This window comes from Chaetura pelagica, unplaced genomic scaffold (assembly GCF_000747805.2).
Source record: "Chaetura pelagica isolate M959 unplaced genomic scaffold, ChaPel_1.0 scaffold528, whole genome shotgun sequence".
Lineage (NCBI taxonomy): Eukaryota > Metazoa > Chordata > Aves > Apodiformes > Apodidae > Chaetura > Chaetura pelagica.
In genome coordinates this window covers 552927-569272 of record NW_009954306.1, presented here as the reverse complement: position 1 = coordinate 569272, position 16346 = coordinate 552927, and the positions used below count along the sequence as shown (strand labels likewise).

The following is a 16346-nucleotide window of genomic DNA, read 5'->3' as shown; positions in this document are numbered from 1 at the left end:
GCGAAGCCATGGATTCTGTAGTCCTCCAGCTGTGGGCTGTCCTCTGTCTCTTGGTTCACCTTGCTGCTTGCAGTCCCATCCTGAGCTTGGAGCACTCTTCCTTGGAGGAAGACGTGCCTCTTTTCGACGAGATTCTCTCCGAGCAGGATGGTGTTGATTTCAACACGCTGCTTCAGAATATGAAAAACGAGTTCCTGAAGACGTTGAACCTCTCCGACATTCCCCTGCATGAAACGGCCAAGGTGGATCCACCAGAGTACATGCTAGAGCTGTACAACAGGTTTGCCACTGATAGGACATCCATGCCATCCGCAAACATCATTAGGAGCTTCAAAAATGAAGGTAAGATCCGTGCATCTCTAGGAGAAGTAAACAGAAATGAGTGCCCTTGTAGTCCATGTGAAATGTAATCACCAGGCACGGAGCATGAACCGCACCAGGGGAAAAAAGGCCTTTAATCAGGGTGGCTTTGGAAATAGGCAGCTAACACTGCTTGTGCTTGTTACCCAGATCCCACATCTTGTGAGGTAAATCCATGGTCCTTTGCTTTTGAGACTGCAAGGCTGTAGAATATGTTTCTTTAGTGTTTGGACAGCACCAAGTGTCATTTGGGTGCATAGTTTTTGTTACCCCCGTAATGATACACGTCATTTGCAATTACTGGGTTGATTTTTCAGATTGGTACCTTAAGTAGTACCTGAAATGAAGGCGAGAAATGTTTTTACACACTCTTCAAGGGTACAGTATTTTCCTACAGTGAGCTTAACCAAATGCAGTTTTCTGTTGATATCCTCTCACTGTTGATCCTCGTTGGAATTGTAACACTTGCTCCCTTTTGTATCTGAGCACAGTCCAGAAAATACATGGAAATACATGAGGCAGAATTTTGGATAACCCTTAGGTTGTATTTTGGGGGACTAGAATATTTCCTATTTTAAAACAAAAAATCTGAAGAAACCTAAGTGTGGCCTTAGATAGTTTCTGCTTCAGCATTTCCTCTCAGTTCAGCAAGGACAAGATAATGTTTCAGTGCCAACATTCAATAGTTTGTCAATACCTGTTTGCACCAAGACAGATTTTCTGTTGTAAATGTTTTTCAACTAATCACTTCCAAATACTAATTACTTCACTGTTTTAAATGTTTTTCAACTAATCATTTCCAAATACCAGTTACTCCACTTGGTATGGACAAGTGCTGAGTTTCTTTTTAACTGTTCAAGGATACATGCAATGACTCAGACTGTCATGGGGCTTCTCTTATCCTTTGTTAGTCTAATTAATGAAGTACAGAGATCATCATTACTTTTTTCTAACATTTGTAATTTCGAATGATGAATGGTAAGGAGAGGCTGCATGCAAGTAATTCAGTGATTTCAGTTGTGCAAGGCAGCAAGATGCAAGGAGAGAATCCAGAAGCTCTGTTCTGCTCTCCTTCTGCCAGGCCTGGCTACTCTTTTCCAGTAACATGTTTCTGGTTTGAAAAGGCACAACATTGTGGCTTAAATCTTCTTTACATCCTCTTTTCTCCAGTGTAGAGAAATGTCTTGAAGGGTTGCTGCCCAATCAGTTACACCCACTGGTGCAGTTACCCATCTCATACCTGTCACTGCTCATCAGCCCAGATGAGGATGTTTGCAGGAATCCATGTTATTCTTCTCTCATTTTGCGACATTCAGAAAAAATAAATGGGATAAAAATTGCCAAGTACAGTGTACTACAGAATAAAATGTGTTGTGAGTTAGTGACATAAATCTGAAATCATTCCACAGGCAAAGCTGGAATTCTTTCAGGTTTTCAGCATCACCAGTGGTACAGGTGCCAGTAATACATGTAGCAGTTCACAGTTCTGTGCCTTTCTGTAACTGTGACATTTGATGCCTGTTTCCTCACTGCAGTTCTCCACAGAACAGGGGAAACCTGCCTTAACTCTCTGTCATTTCAGTTATTTCTCTCACCTCTTCCAATCCAAAGCCAGCAAGATGCAAAGGGAGACTGCTGATGTTAAGATAGTTTCATAAAAGCATGCAGCTAAAGGAGCTATGATGTTTGTTATGTGTCCTGGAAGTTTGTATAACCAAGAACATTTCATTCTAAAGAAATCTTTTGATGGAGAAATTAATTACTTACAAGGATTAGGACAGTAGAAACAGATGATACCACGGAATTATTTTGTCCACCTGCCTACTGAAAATTGACAGTAATGGTACTTTTGTTCTTAACCTTTAAATCCTTCATTAAACTTGCTGTAAGAGCATTAGAGAAATACAACATGCTGCATGGCTGGAATTAGCTCTTTGTTTTAACCTATGGACTGTATTCCATTATAAATGGGTCTGTAATCAGTTCTTAAGACTTGAATAAAGATCTTAAGGGAAATTCTTATTTTCCTATGGAATCCAGATCTCCCTTCCTGACCCAGCTAGGGTTGTCCGGGTAATGATAGGAGATATTTCACCCTATGGACTTTCTAACTAAAGGGCAGAGTCACTTCCTGCCTCAGAAATTAACACTTCTCATGCCCTTCTAGGCTTCACGTGGCTCCCTACACATGGTGTGGCCTTGCCCCGCCTCCTGGTGAATTACTTGTGCTCATCTTCTCTACGGTCAGGAGGCATTTCTCCACCCTGTCACTATGTGCAGTCACTGCAGACCTGCTTTAGCATATCAAGGTCTAGGAAATCCCAGAGGTCACTGTCAGTGTGGAGATGATAGTTAAGCTCAAATAGCATGGTCTTCCAGCAGTCTGCTCCTACCCTGGTGCTGTGCAGAGCAGGATCAGCTGCCGCCTTCATCAATTGACAGGGAAATGTAAGTGGAATCACTGATCATTTCTTTACGAGCAGATGAAACTGCAAAATGGAAAAATTACATAATGCAGGTGCCTCAAAACTCTAAGGACAAGTCACTTGTTTAAGTTAACTGCTGGCTTCGGAGCACTCGTGGAGCACAGCCAATACTTGCAGTTTGATCAGTGTCTTTTTTCTACAAACATACCAAAATTGGAGAAGTCAGAGATGAAGATAGTAATAGGTCACAAGCAGTTTGCCTTTGCAGAAATGTTACTCACAGTCCCATGGCCTAATCTGTCTTCTGAGTTCCAAGTAGAGAGTAAGTCACAGAATCACCAAATTTTTTGAGTTGGAAGGGACCTTAAAGATCATTGAGTTCCAACCCCCTGCATAGGCAGGGACACCTCCCACTAGAACAGGCTTCTCAGAGCCCCATCCAACCTGCCCTTCAACACCTCCAGGGATGGAGCCCCCACAATATCCCCGGGCAGCCTGTTCCAGTGTCTCACCACCCTCACACTGAAGGATTTCCACCTGATCTCTAACCTAAATCTCTCTTCTTTCAGTTTAAAACCACTACCCCTCATCCTCTCACTGCGAGCCTGTGTCAGCAACAAATACACAGTTGTTAGCTCAGATTCCTGCATTGTGTAAAGAAATGCATATTGCCTGTGTATAAACAAACAATGCAGATAGGACAGACAGCTTGACCGACAAGCAGATATGTGCTTCTTATATGTTTTATTAACTAAAGCTGCCAAAAGTGCCTGGCTGAGTACAGCTGTTTCACTGCTCACTCAAAGAAAGCCCATTCTGTGGCAGGATTTCTGCTGACTGGTGGCTCACTCTGGATGTTCACCACCTGCCTTTCCTAACCCGAAGCCTTTACACCCTCTGAAGCAACTTCTCCTCCCTTTCACCTTCTGAGGGATGTTTCAGAAGAAGGGAATACCTGCTAGCCCAGAACCACTAAGCAGACACAGATACAGCCTATGATTCTTGCATGTGCAGTTTAGATGTTCACTCAGATGCATGCCCTTCTTTCCTTCCTCTCCTACACTGATGAATGTTTTCCCTCATTTCTGAAATAGTTGCTGTGCAGCAACCCAGAAGTTATTTTTATTGGTATTAGACAACACATTTTTAATATATAGTACTGCCAGGTGATAAGGAAGTCCCTGGAAGACATGGGGATAGAAGGGAAATCTAAAATCCAGATTTATGTTCTTCATCATGTCTGGGATCTTGTTGTCCTGTGACAACTAGAACGAAGTCAGTCTTTTTTCAAGGTATGACTTTGGGAAATGATGAAACAAACACTCTCCTGGAGCTGTTTGACTGAATCTAAGCAGAGCAAAGCATGTCAGGTGAACTTCAGTGTGTGTGTGTTGCGGGATGTGTTGACCCTGCTAAAATATTCGATCTTTGTCATTTCCAGACTTGGCTTCCCACCCTGTTGGTGTTACAGGAATTCGGAAATACCCTCTTCTATTCAATGTTTCCATCCCTCACCATGAAGAAATCACCATGGCAGAGCTGAGGCTCTACACCTTGGTGGAGCGTGACCAAATGCTCTACGATGGGCTTGACCGGAAGGTCACCATTTATGAAGTGCTGGAAAATGACCATATGGGGGTAGGAGAAGAAAGAAGAACAACAGTGGCACTGGCATCCAGGCACATCTATGGCACAAGCAGTGAGTGGGAGAGCTTTGAGGTCACTGAAGCCATCAGGCGTTGGAGAAGGGCAGGACTGACCACACACCGGCTGGAAGTTCATATAGAGAGCAGGGAAGGTGAGGAGCAGAATGGGGAGGGCAAACTTGATATCGACATCAACTCTGAGGCTAAGCATGAGCCCCTGTTGATTGTGTTCTCTGACGACCAAAGCAATGACAAAAAAGAGGAGAAGCAAGAGCTGAACGAAATGATAGACCACGAGCAGCTCCTGGACTTGGAGAACCTGGAGGTTGGCAATTTCCACGGGCAGCCCGGTGAGGAGGCGCTGCTCCAGATGCGCTCCAACATCATCTACGACTCCACCGCCCGAATCCGGAGGAACGCAAAAGGCAACTACTGCAAAAAGACTCCACTCTACATAGATTTCAAGGAGATTGGCTGGGATTCCTGGATCATCGCCCCAGCAGGATATGAAGCTTACGAGTGCCACGGAGTGTGTGCCTACCCCTTGACAGAGCACGTCACACCGACGAAACATGCCATTGTCCAGACTTTGGTTCACCTGAAGAACCCCCAGAAAGCCTCCAAGGCCTGCTGCGTGCCCACCAAACTTGATCCCATCTCCATTCTCTACTTAGATGCAGGGGTGGTCACCTACAAGTTCAAATACGAAGGCATGGTGGTATCAGAGTGTGGCTGCAGATAGTAGGAGGGAGCACACGCGCAGAGGGGTGCACAGGGGAAGTATTTAATGATTCAGTCTGTAAATTTGTACATTTTGGGTTTCCTATTTAATAAGGTTATTTAATGAGGCATGTACAGTTAATTGTATGTTTCCTGTTAGGGGAATGGGCAAGTCGCACGACCGTAGGGAATGTATATTTTGTTCCATTGCTTGCTTCTTGCTGCTTTTAGCTGTCCAAATGATGACCGAGTCTCTCTCCCTGTCAGGGCATAGAGCAGATCACTGGATTGTTTGGGAGGGTCTTCCTGCCAAAGGGGCCCATTCAAATTCGCAGAAATAAAGGCATATTTTTGTACTTTATAAATGCTGACTGCCATCTGTAGGGATTTCCAGAGCTATTAAAGATAGGTGAATTTTCAGCAATACACCCCTAGATTGGATAATTTTGTGTAGAATCTCTACATGCTTATATTATTATTATTTTTTTAATTTATCCCTGTATCTCTTAAGTCCCAATAACTCTCAAGCTCCTAAAACACTAAGGCACAACAAGGTGTTAGACTGCTTTCCTTTTTTCCTTAATCCTTTCTCTAATCTCTCCCTGCCTCTGTTACAGGTAACTGACAGGGGTGATTTGGCATCTGGAGCAGAAGGGAACTGTTCCCTCTCCCATTTTTCTGGGTAAAGCAGTGGGCCCAGGAGCAGTGCCAGGATGGTGCTGTGCTCTGATGTGCCATGGCAAGAAGCTCCCCCCTGGGCACATTGATTAAAAAAGCACCCTGTGTAGAGCAGTGCTGGCTTTGTTGCCTTAGCCATGTGCAGCCTCTCAAGGGCCAGAGCTTTAGGTGGCAGAGACAAGTGCACTAAACTTCCTGAATCCTCGAGAATGGGCAGTTTATACCGCTCAAGAAACTAGTCCCCCTGTCCTTTAAGTTGCATACAACACAGCTATGTAGTCCAAATGGCCAAGCAGCAGTATTGCATTTAGTCTGCATAGAACTAGGCAGGAAAGGAAACCCCTGGTGCCAACTAGAGAGGAGCTTTCCTTTCTGCATGTGCTGCAGTTGTCAATTCATACAGACCTTGCCCCCCTGACTTGTACCCAAGGAGTCACATGCCATGTTTCCGCCACTCTTCTGCGACAAATGGCAGCGATAAGGAGGTGTCGGAGCTGAGAAACAATAGACCCGTCACTTTATTTATACTAAGCTGCAAATTTGTCAGATTCTTGGGAAAGTGTAAGTGACGTTGACTCTTTTAGCCTGTACCAGAGCCTACTGTACTGTCCCTGCATCTGTTTTACACTTTTAAGGGAAAGTTATCTTCCCTGGAAGTGATAAGCGTCTTTGAAAGAATCACTCTAACACTTCATGGGAATGAACACTAAAGACTTTATCATGCACCAGCTAAACCCAGTTTCACCTATTTTCACACATACTCTTCTGTGCTTCCCATAATTTATTGACCTATTTATTGACTGCCTGCCTTTGTAATATAATGTAGAATACAGAATGTTTTATTTTTGTGCTTGTGTGTAATCCCACTTGGATAAAACCTTGTACTGATCCTATTTTACGTGGAATCTCTCTGTTGAATTGTGCTGCACAGAGATGGGGGTTTCTGATTTGTCTCCTCTAGATATTTTTAAAGACCATATCCCATGGTTATCTCCCTTGCTTTCAGAACTGTTCACTCACTGCAGTGGTTTAAACAGCATTCCAGAGCACGTGTGGTTGTGTCCCCTGCATAACTACTCATGCAGGGGTGTCCTCTGATATATCAGGGGTATTATTTGATATATCAGGGGTATCGATTGACAGAGTTGGGGTTGTTCAGCCTGGAGGAGACTCCATGGGGACCTTATAGTGACTTTCCAATACCTTTCCAATACCTATAAGTAGGCTGGGGAAGAGCTGCTCACTAGGACATGTAACAATAGGACAAGGGGTGATGGTTTTAAGCTAGTAAAGGGTAGATTTAGGTTGGAAATTAGGAAAAAGTTCTTTAGTATTAAAGAGGGTGGTGGATCACTGCAGTGGGTTGCCTGGGGAGGTGGTGGAGGCCCCATCCCTGGAGACATTCAAGGTCAGGCTTGATGAGGCTCTGAGCAATCGTGTCTATTGTGAGATGTCCCTGCTTATTGCAGAGGGGTTGGACTAGATGACCTTTAGAGGTCCCTTACAGCCCAGGACATTCTGTGACTCTATGATCATTGCTTTCAATGGTCAGCTGTGTTGCTTCTTGTGGAGCTCCGCAGTCTCCACTCATGCTGTGTGTTTCCAGACCATGGGCTATGCCCTGTGGGGCTGTGTTGCTTGATGGCTGCTGCAGATGCCCCCCTGCCAGAGTCTGACTCTGCTCACAGACCTTTCCCTGAGCTACCCTGCAATCTCAGCCCATGATTATTGGCACGTTACAAGAATTGGTAAGAGGTGTGATATTTTGCTCTGCTGACAGGAACTGCAGCAGCCAACGGTTGAAGTGTGACCACACAGATCCTTTCAAAACTATCCACAATTCTTATGAAGCCATTTGCCAAGACAAACCATTCACCTTGTTAGGAGTGATAATCCAGCATTAGGGAGATAATCCGACATTTGCTTTTATCATCTCTTTTCTGTGACAGTTCCCGTGGCAGTGATCCCACCAGGCAGTTTCTTGCACCACTGTCTTGACTAAACAGTCCAACACTTCTGAACAGAGTGTAGGAGGATCCAGGCCTTAAAAATAATAAGGAACCCACTGTAGTTGCCCATAATCACTGCAGATTTTCAAGTGACCACGTAGCAAAGCAGAGTGGCTGCCTTCACACTCTCTTACTGCCAGAGATTTGTTGTAGTAGAGCAGATAGTGCACAGTGTGTTACAATGCAAATGTGGGCAGGCATGTAATTTTATCAGTTGTCGAACCTGCACGTGTGAATTTTTACAAGCTCAGTAAAAATGTCACTGATAGCTTTTTAGAATTAGGGGCCAGCCTGTGTTTTGATGTTCATCAATTTTCTTTATAAAGAAACCAAGACTGATAGAAGAGGATTTCAGCCAGAGTTTGTGGTGAAACACCACAAAGCATAAGATTTATCCTACTGTGCTGTTTTGAAAGAGAACTGAACATCTGCTGAGTCTTTCAGCTGTACCTGTACTGTGGATAACCTGAGGTTATAACTATTGAGAATGGTGTTTCATTAATTAATGTGTGTGCTGCTTTATCAGCAAAACCATATATTACTTTTACCTTACCTTTGAATATCATTATGCAAAGACATTTGCTGAGTACCCATGGCAGAGAGATGGCAAAGATCAGGCAAAATAGCACCAAAACAGTGGGTGCAGTTAGTTTATAAAGAGCTTTCCCTAAATAGCAGATTAAGGTTGTTTCTGTCAACTCACAAGTGTTTGGCTTTAAATACACCTGTCCCTGTAGAGAGCCACTCACAAACAATATGGGGAGTGCATGACAAGAGCCAGTGCTATGAGCTGTAAGTGCTGGTAATGTCAGCAAGAGTCCCTGAAAAAATACTCCACTGCATGTTTTCTTTTTCTTTGTTTCTTTTCTCCATCCACCCATCCATCTATCCATCCACTCATCCATCCATATTCATTCTGTGACCACTTCTGTTTCTAAAATAATTGATTTTCACATTAAATAACATACTTTGATTTTGCTTTCATTTCTGATCTGTTTTACAGCAACGTGCTAGCAGGTGCTTGGCTTAAATTTCAGAAGCCCACTCCACATTTAGAAAGGTTTGGAAAAATACAGCTTCAGTATGGAGCTGTATTTCCATCCATCCATCCATCCATCCATCCATCCATCCATCCATCCATCCACAAATCACTGCATTCAGCTAGAGGAGGCAGCAACTCTGTTTCACCAAAATAATCAATATCCATTGTATTTTTGTTTTTACCTGTTTCTAACTGAATATACATAAGAAAGCACAAGCAGATGTGAAGCCTCCTCTTTAGCAAAATGTCATGTTGCAATGCTGCAGTCTGAACATGCAGGACAGGCCAAGAGAGGGAGCAGAAACAAATGGTAGAAAGAGAGGAAGAGCCTGGATAACATATCAGCAAGGGATTTGAGGGAAGAGCTTTAGTTGTGGATTGCTGCTCTTAAATCAACACACGATGCCTCCAGAAGAGCATGAACTCCAAGACATCTTACTCGTTTCTTGGCCTTTGAACAAATCCTGACAGCTGTGTCTGCTGTGAAAACACTCAACACCAATGCCAGATTTCACAAAGCACTTGAAGGTTTGAGGTTCCTTTCATCTCAGCCCTCTGCACATGGACTAAAACTCCTCAAATAGATTTCTCTCCAAAGCTTTCTTGAGTTATCCCTTTCTTGACTGTGATCCTGGAGTCCAATCTTACCCTGTGGTACCCAAAGGTATTTTAAACCTTAAGGCTTGACAGCTCAGCATGGCTTTTTCTGCCACGGCTGCCCCAGCCCTGCCAGCCCTTTCACAGGGGGCAGATCAGCAGCTTGGGGCTGTCTGTAGAGCCTGGGCAGAAGGGGCAGAGCCCCACTTTGTTCTGGCAGGAAAACAGGGCACCCCCTCTCCCTAGCAGTGCCTGTTAACTGGATGAGAGCAGCCCAGTGCTGGCTCGTGCTTCTCCCATTTGGAGGTACCCAGATGTCAGTTTGTGGACACATACCCTTTCCAAAGCCAGTGGCCCCTGCCAGGTCAGCAGCAGCTCTGGAGCTAGAGGCATCAGGATCAGCCTCCCCAAACCTGAGGTCACTTAGGAGAAAGCATTTCCCAAAGCAACCATCATCCAAAGCAGCAGCCAGAAATGACACTCATCTTCTCCTAAGCCCTTCTGCACTGTCCTTCCTACACTGCTCAGACAGCAAAGCAAAGCAGAACCTCCAGCAGGATAGAAATACCAAAGGATCCTGTGGTTTTTAACAGCCCTGGTCAGCTTGATGCCTGACTTACCTACAGCATAATGGGAGAGGTTCAGTTAAGTATTTTCTGTGAAAAACACTGAGCCCAAGCCCCAGCAACATGTATTATTTTTTAAAGACAAGGGGGAAAAAAAAAAAAAAAAAAAAGGCAAGATTTCCTGGCACTTGAACATCTGCTTCAAGCATTTGAAAAACTACAGCCCAGTGTTAATTTAAACTTCCTTATAACCCAGTTCAACATTTGGAGTGCAAACACAGTTAATAGGATGGGAACGGGGGTGGTGGTGCTTTGCTTACTATATTGGGAAACAAAGCCAGAACAAATCTAGCCTGAGATAGAGTTTTTGTTTATACTGCTGACCCATCTGTCTTCATTAATGCACTATTTACAGGAAAAGTTTAAAAATTAGCTTCTGCTCCTTCTTCAATTGCAACAGCAACAAATAAAGGATGAATGGTTCACTTGCCCTCAACTAAAAATGGAAATTCTTATCAGCACCCTTTGGAAGAAGAGGTTTATTATATGGAGTGTATTATAGTTGAATATTAGTGCTGGGATTTGGGCCAGAACTGCGTATTTCTAGCACAGGCAATGCTGGGGGTGAAGAACAGTCAGGGAGGTGCCTGTGTCACAGAAAGCAAGAAACCAGCAGCAAAACGTGACCCAGGTCTTACTCTAAACTCCTGCTTCAAAGTTTTAGGGAGAAATAACGTAGCTTTTCTCCAGTATTGACCCCCATGGAGTAACAGGGTGTGATTTCCCTGGTGTGAAACGGGACATGTTTGAGGCTAAGCCTTGACCTGGCACAGAAACCACCCAGGCTCTCTGGCACTGACATCAGATGAGGAGAGGTGGTGTGAGGCCATTCCCCTTTCTCCTACCTGCAAGTAAAGGGACAACACATCTGCACTTGAGTTTCTATTGCTTAGATGCCTAACTGAGAACAGATGAAAGCCACCCCAAGCATGTCTACCCAGACAAAATGAGGCAGGTTTGTGAGAAACTGTTATTAGGGTGCGCCAGGCAGTGAACAGCAGCCAGGTCTGGTCACACATGTAGTCACAGCTGTAATCCAAAGAGGTGTATGGCCCAGCACCCCTGGATGTTTCTGAATGAAAGCACAGTCAGACCTGCTGCTGTGCAAATGAATTTCTTCAAAAGCTTCTTCTCTGTATGAAGGAAAAGATAAGTTTTGCCTGAAATAGACAAATCCCTTAAAAAAACACCAAACCAAACTCTCTATAAACCAGTAATTTCAAAAGGGCTGCCAGGTTTATCAGATTCATCATCTCATTTGCACATCCCCCTCCACGCCCAGACTTTCAAATGACCTCAGAACCCTGGGCCACATTTTTGGGAACAAACCTGCCTGCCAGGCATCTTGTCTCACTCTCCTTCACCCCTCCATCCCTGCCTTATGGGCCTTCACCCATTGGAACACCTGCCTTACGAGGAAAGGCTGAAAGACCTGGGGCTGTTCAGTCTAGAGAGAAGACTGAGGGGGGATCTAATTAATGTCTGTACATACATGAGGGCATCAAGCTCTTGTCACTTGTGCCCTGGGATAGGACGAGGGGCAATGGATTAAAACTGGAGCACAGAAGTTCCACCTCAACATGAGGAAAAACTTCTTTCCTGTGAGGGTGACAGAGCCCTGGGACAGGCTGCCCAGAGAGGTTGTGGAGGATCCTTCTCTGGAGACTTTCCAGACCCACCTGGATGTGTTTCTGAGTGACCTGCCCTAGTTATTTTTGGTCCTGCTCTGCCAGGGGGGTTGGACTCGATGATCTTTGGGGGTCCCTTCCAACCTCTTATATTCTGTGACCCCTCAGTCCCTCTCCCCCTGCTCTTCCCTCAGGCAAGCCTTGCTTTTATCAGGCCAAGTCTCTGCAAAGCAGAGCTCCCTGGGGAGCAGGACTCCAGGCACGTAGTGGCTGCCCCTCTCCCAGGGGAGCAGCTTCCTGGGAAAGGCAAGGCTGTTGAAAGCAGTAGAAGGAGCAACTTTTAGAATTACTGCTTCTTTTCCTGGATAAAAGTGGAGGGAAAATCCACCTTTTGATACCCTTGTCAAGATGAACGAAGGGGGATCCAGCTCTCCCTGCTGAGATCTTGTTCACATGTCCTGCAGCAACTGAGTGCATCTGCTTTCAGGTGCAGGCTGCTCCATGCCAGGCTGCCCTCCTGCCTCTCAACTCATTTCAGATGTCAGGAAGAGCAGAATTTGAGGTAGTGATTAGCTGGGAAAGTTTCTGCTTCTCACCCCCACTTCACCACGCAGCATTGCTGTCAAAACTCATTAGGATATGGCTGCAAATTTTATTATTCCAGCAAACTGAGTTACTTTTTAGAGCAGATAATGCCAGAAAATGTAGAAAAGCTTTGGTAATGTATCTACTGCAGTATGTCCAGCTCAGGGCAAGGAAGCTTAATGTTGGAAGAAGAAAGTTTGCTTACTTGTTTTACACTGTTGGGTATGTGCCCAGTGTGATTTTGTTCTTGACACAAATTGATCAACCTCCTGCTCAGCATTTCAGGGGCTTTTGATCAAAACTTTGATTGCATTTTGTACATAAACAAAGGAAATAACACGTATAAAAGCAATCTACTGCAATAAAGGAAATGATATGAGAGGAATAGATTCCCGTGACACTGAGCAATGCTTCCTGAAAAGAGACTGGTTTTTTCCCTAGCTCCAAATATTATATTTTCTGTGATGGCCCAAGATGTGGCCAACAAAGACACTGTGTTTTGCTTTAAAGGGGCAGCGATGGTACCATGAATTGAATATTAGCATAAGCACACTTCACAGAAGCTGCTGCCTGTCATATCTGCAGTGACTTTAGGATGAGATGATGCTCATTGCAGCACTAGAGCTTCCCAAACAATGTCCTTGAGCTCCGTGTGGCTGAGCCTGTCCAGGATGTGAACTTCAGATGGTGTTGAAAAGATACGTGTCGAGTTAAGTGAGAAGGTTTAAACACAGGGTGGTCTCTGAAATCAAGTACAGTAGCTAACTAGCAACAGAAGCTAAACAACAGTCCAACCTTCCATAACTCTCAGGTTTATGTTGGCTTTGCTGTAGCAACTCCTTATCTTCCCAGAGATTAGAGCATTTCACATCAGTTGTTGTGAGATTTGGTGGAATCCACTTCCTGAGCTGTCACTGCTGGCTCATCAGGCAAAGTCGAAAGGCAAAGCTTTGGGAGAGTGGGAAAGCAAAACCCATTTTCCTGCAATACTGAATGTGCTCTATTTGTTTTTATCTTGACCAGATTTTAGATGCCCAGCTCAAGACACTGGCACAGAGAAGCCTGCAGCCTGAGACATCAGCCAGCTGAACTGTAAGCAGAGCAAATACCTTGTTTGAGGAAAAAACGTCCCTTTCACCATTTCTACAAGTACTGGTGGCTGACACCGGGAGATCTTAGAGCACCTTCCAGTGCCTGAGGGGGCTACAGGAAAGCTGGGGAGGGGCTTTTCACCAAAGAGGGCAGGGATAGGACAAGGGGTAATGATTTTAAACTGAAAGAGGGGAGATTTGGGTTAGACATCAGGAAGAAATTCTTCACCATGAGGTTAGTGAGTAAGGTGCTGGAACAGGTTGCCCAGGGAGGTAGTGGATGTCAGCCACATTCCACTGCAATCAAATAATACAAATAACTTTGAAAAACTTCAGGAATCATTGAGGCAAAAGTACCTGAAGGGGCTACAGGAAAGCTGGGGAAGGGACTACCAAGAGGTAATGTTTTTAAAGTGAAAGAGGGAAGATATAGGTTAGACATCATGAGGAACTTCTTCACCGTGAGGGTAGCAAGGTACTGGAAAAGGTTGCCCAGAGAGGCTGTGGAAGCTCCCTCCCGGGAGGTGTTCAAGGCCAGGTTGGATGAGGCTTGTGCAGCCTGGGCTGGTGGGAGGTGTCCCTGCTCACAGTAGAGAGGTTGGGACCTTATGATCTTTACCATTCTATGATATGATTCTATGACATCATATAACTGGTCCCCAGTTACTGCTTACTGTACTCCCTCTTCACCACATCTGCACTATGAAATCCCAACCTGGACTCCCCCATGGGTTAAAATAAGAGTGGAGGTCCATGGGAGACTGAGACCCACATAGCTGGGAGACTAATGGGCTGCTCCAGGTGTTAAAACAGTTGAAGTGATTTGGTTTTGGCTACAGTAGTTGGTTGCTGCTGAGATAGGCACAAAGCAGCATGACATCCTGCAAATGCAACCTGCTATCCAGAATTTCACTTCCAGCTTTGTACCAGTTGGGAAGTCATTCCTGCAGGGAAAGCAGGGATCAGCTCAACCACACTTGGTTTCCTTGCTGAACTCCCTCCTTTTCCTCTGGGATTTCTCTAGCTCATATAGTTTCTTGTTCTTTTGCACTCCTCTGCCAATCAAGCTTACACCAGCTGCAGATTTGGCCCAGTGCTATTGATTGCATGTCTTGTGCTTCCTTGGACCACTAATTAGTGCAGCAGAGATAAGTGCCCTGAGCAGTGAGCTAAAGGCAGGGGGAGCAGCCTGTGCTTTTGGGGCATGTGGCCTCCATGGGGGGCTGCCACATGCCTTCCTCTGTGACACTGTTCAGGGCACTACATGCAACACTAATGAGCTCCAGGACAGGCAAACAATTTAGACAAGGGCCCCAGGGAGCTCCCCAGAGCTGCATTAACCCCTGCACTTACTGCAAGAGAAAGGAGGAACTTTTCAGATGGAGCCAGACCCTGCTGCACCCTGCACATGGGGACTGGGCAGCCACTGGAAAACAATGATACCTGTATGAGCAAATTCATTGCAGCTCTATGCCCCCTCTCAGCTGTTCTTCTATCAATAACCATCCTGCTTCTGCATCATTCTCTCATCCTTGCATCATTCTTCTCAGAGAAGAAACCAGGGTCTTCACCACTTGCACCAATGCTGTCAACACTTTAGGCCTAAAACCTCTAGCCTGAAGTTAATAAAAGAAGGGGTATCTGGCAAGGCTGGTGAGCTTGTTGTTATCCCAAATATTTATAACAGAGTTTGGGATTCAATACTCCCTATTCTTTCTTTGGTTCTGCTTCATACATGCTCTGCAAACATTTTCAAAGGCTTCACCAATTTTGTGTTGAGTATTGGAGAGCAGAAATCTGTGATCTCAATGGCCTGACTTTCCTCAGGACACTGGACCTCCTTATTGTGGCTTGAATGGTGAGTGCTGAGCACTCTGCTGCAAAGTGCCCTGCCTTGGCTGGCCCAGGCACTGGTGCAGGCTCACCTTCCTGCCAGTGGGCTCCTTGTGTGCTGGCATTAGAGCTAAAAGGATGGAGTGCTAAGACAAGGAGCAGGTCAAGCAAAAAGCATTCTTAACTGTCCAAGCCCTACACCAGTGTCCTAAAAAGCCACTGTAGACACAAACCACAGAACAGCTCCATCTCCACATGGTGATGGGATGCCAGAGTGCTTCTCCCCAGCTGGTGTTCCTGCATGTGATTTCTTAACAGCCTTACAAAATGGAAGGAAGACTCTGCTAGAATTTTATTTTTAAAAGCCATCCTGCTTTTCACTATCAGTGAGGCTTTATACTGAAGTAAGCAGAAGCAGGTCAGAGTGGATGACAGCAATTTTATCTGCTGTTGCTTTTCCATAACTTCTTGTGCTATCCTTGACCCTAAGCCAATGCCCTCCCACTGCCAGCTCCAGGACAGATCTAGTCTTACCGACCTAATCAGTTCCCAAACATTTATCTCAGGTCTTCTTCCAACTGCAAATGTGATTTTATCACCATTTCAGGCTTCTTTACACTGGATAGGAGGAAGGTAGCAAGGGAGCAGGATGTTCCCACAGTGGAAACATCCCTTCCCAGGGCATGACAACACTCCAGTTTCCAGTGGACATTTGACCCTTCACTCCGCAGCGCTGCCTGTAGCTGTTGTGTTGGGAACAGCTGTCCCTGGGGTGACCTCCTGACTCCTCTTGGATTGGCATTTCCACAGAATTCAGCACTTAAAATGAGTACCAGATTTTTAGTGGCATCAGACATGTGGATACATGCAGAGGGAACACTTGGCAGCATGAGAAAATCCATCCTTTCAGCCCCAGGAAGGGACACACCGGGCAAAGGTGTCACTGGAAAGACCCCCCAGCTGCCCTGGCCTCAGGGACCGAGTGTGAAGCTCATCCAGGGCATGCAGAGCAGCAGGGGAGCCCCTCTGGCTGGATGGCACCTTGTGCTGGCCCTTATCGAGGGGCAGAGGAAGGACACGGGCCAACAGTGCTGAGGAGAGGAAA

At 45.3% G+C, this 16346-nt stretch overlaps 1 protein-coding gene across 1 annotated transcript; it reads left to right on the top strand.

Annotated features, from left to right (window-relative positions):
• On the top strand, positions 1 to 5343 carry BMP10 (bone morphogenetic protein 10). Its single transcript, XM_010003929.1, has 2 exons — positions 1 to 342; positions 4228 to 5343. The coding sequence occupies exons 1-2, from the start codon at positions 9 to 11 to the stop codon at positions 5172 to 5174; spliced, it is 1281 nt and encodes a 426-aa protein (XP_010002231.1). The 5' UTR covers positions 1 to 8; the 3' UTR covers positions 5175 to 5343.
• Positions 5344 to 16346: the final 11003 nt, after the last annotated feature.

Excerpts from the sequence above, each read along its gene's own strand:
- BMP10 (XM_010003929.1), top strand. The coding sequence starts at position 9 with ATGGATTCTGTAGTCCTCCAGCTGTGGGCTGTCCTCTGTCTCTTGGTT. Across the intron at positions 343-4,227 it reads TAGGAGCTTCAAAAATGAAG|ACTTGGCTTCCCACCCTGTT; the intron begins GTAAGATCCGTG and ends TGTCATTTCCAG.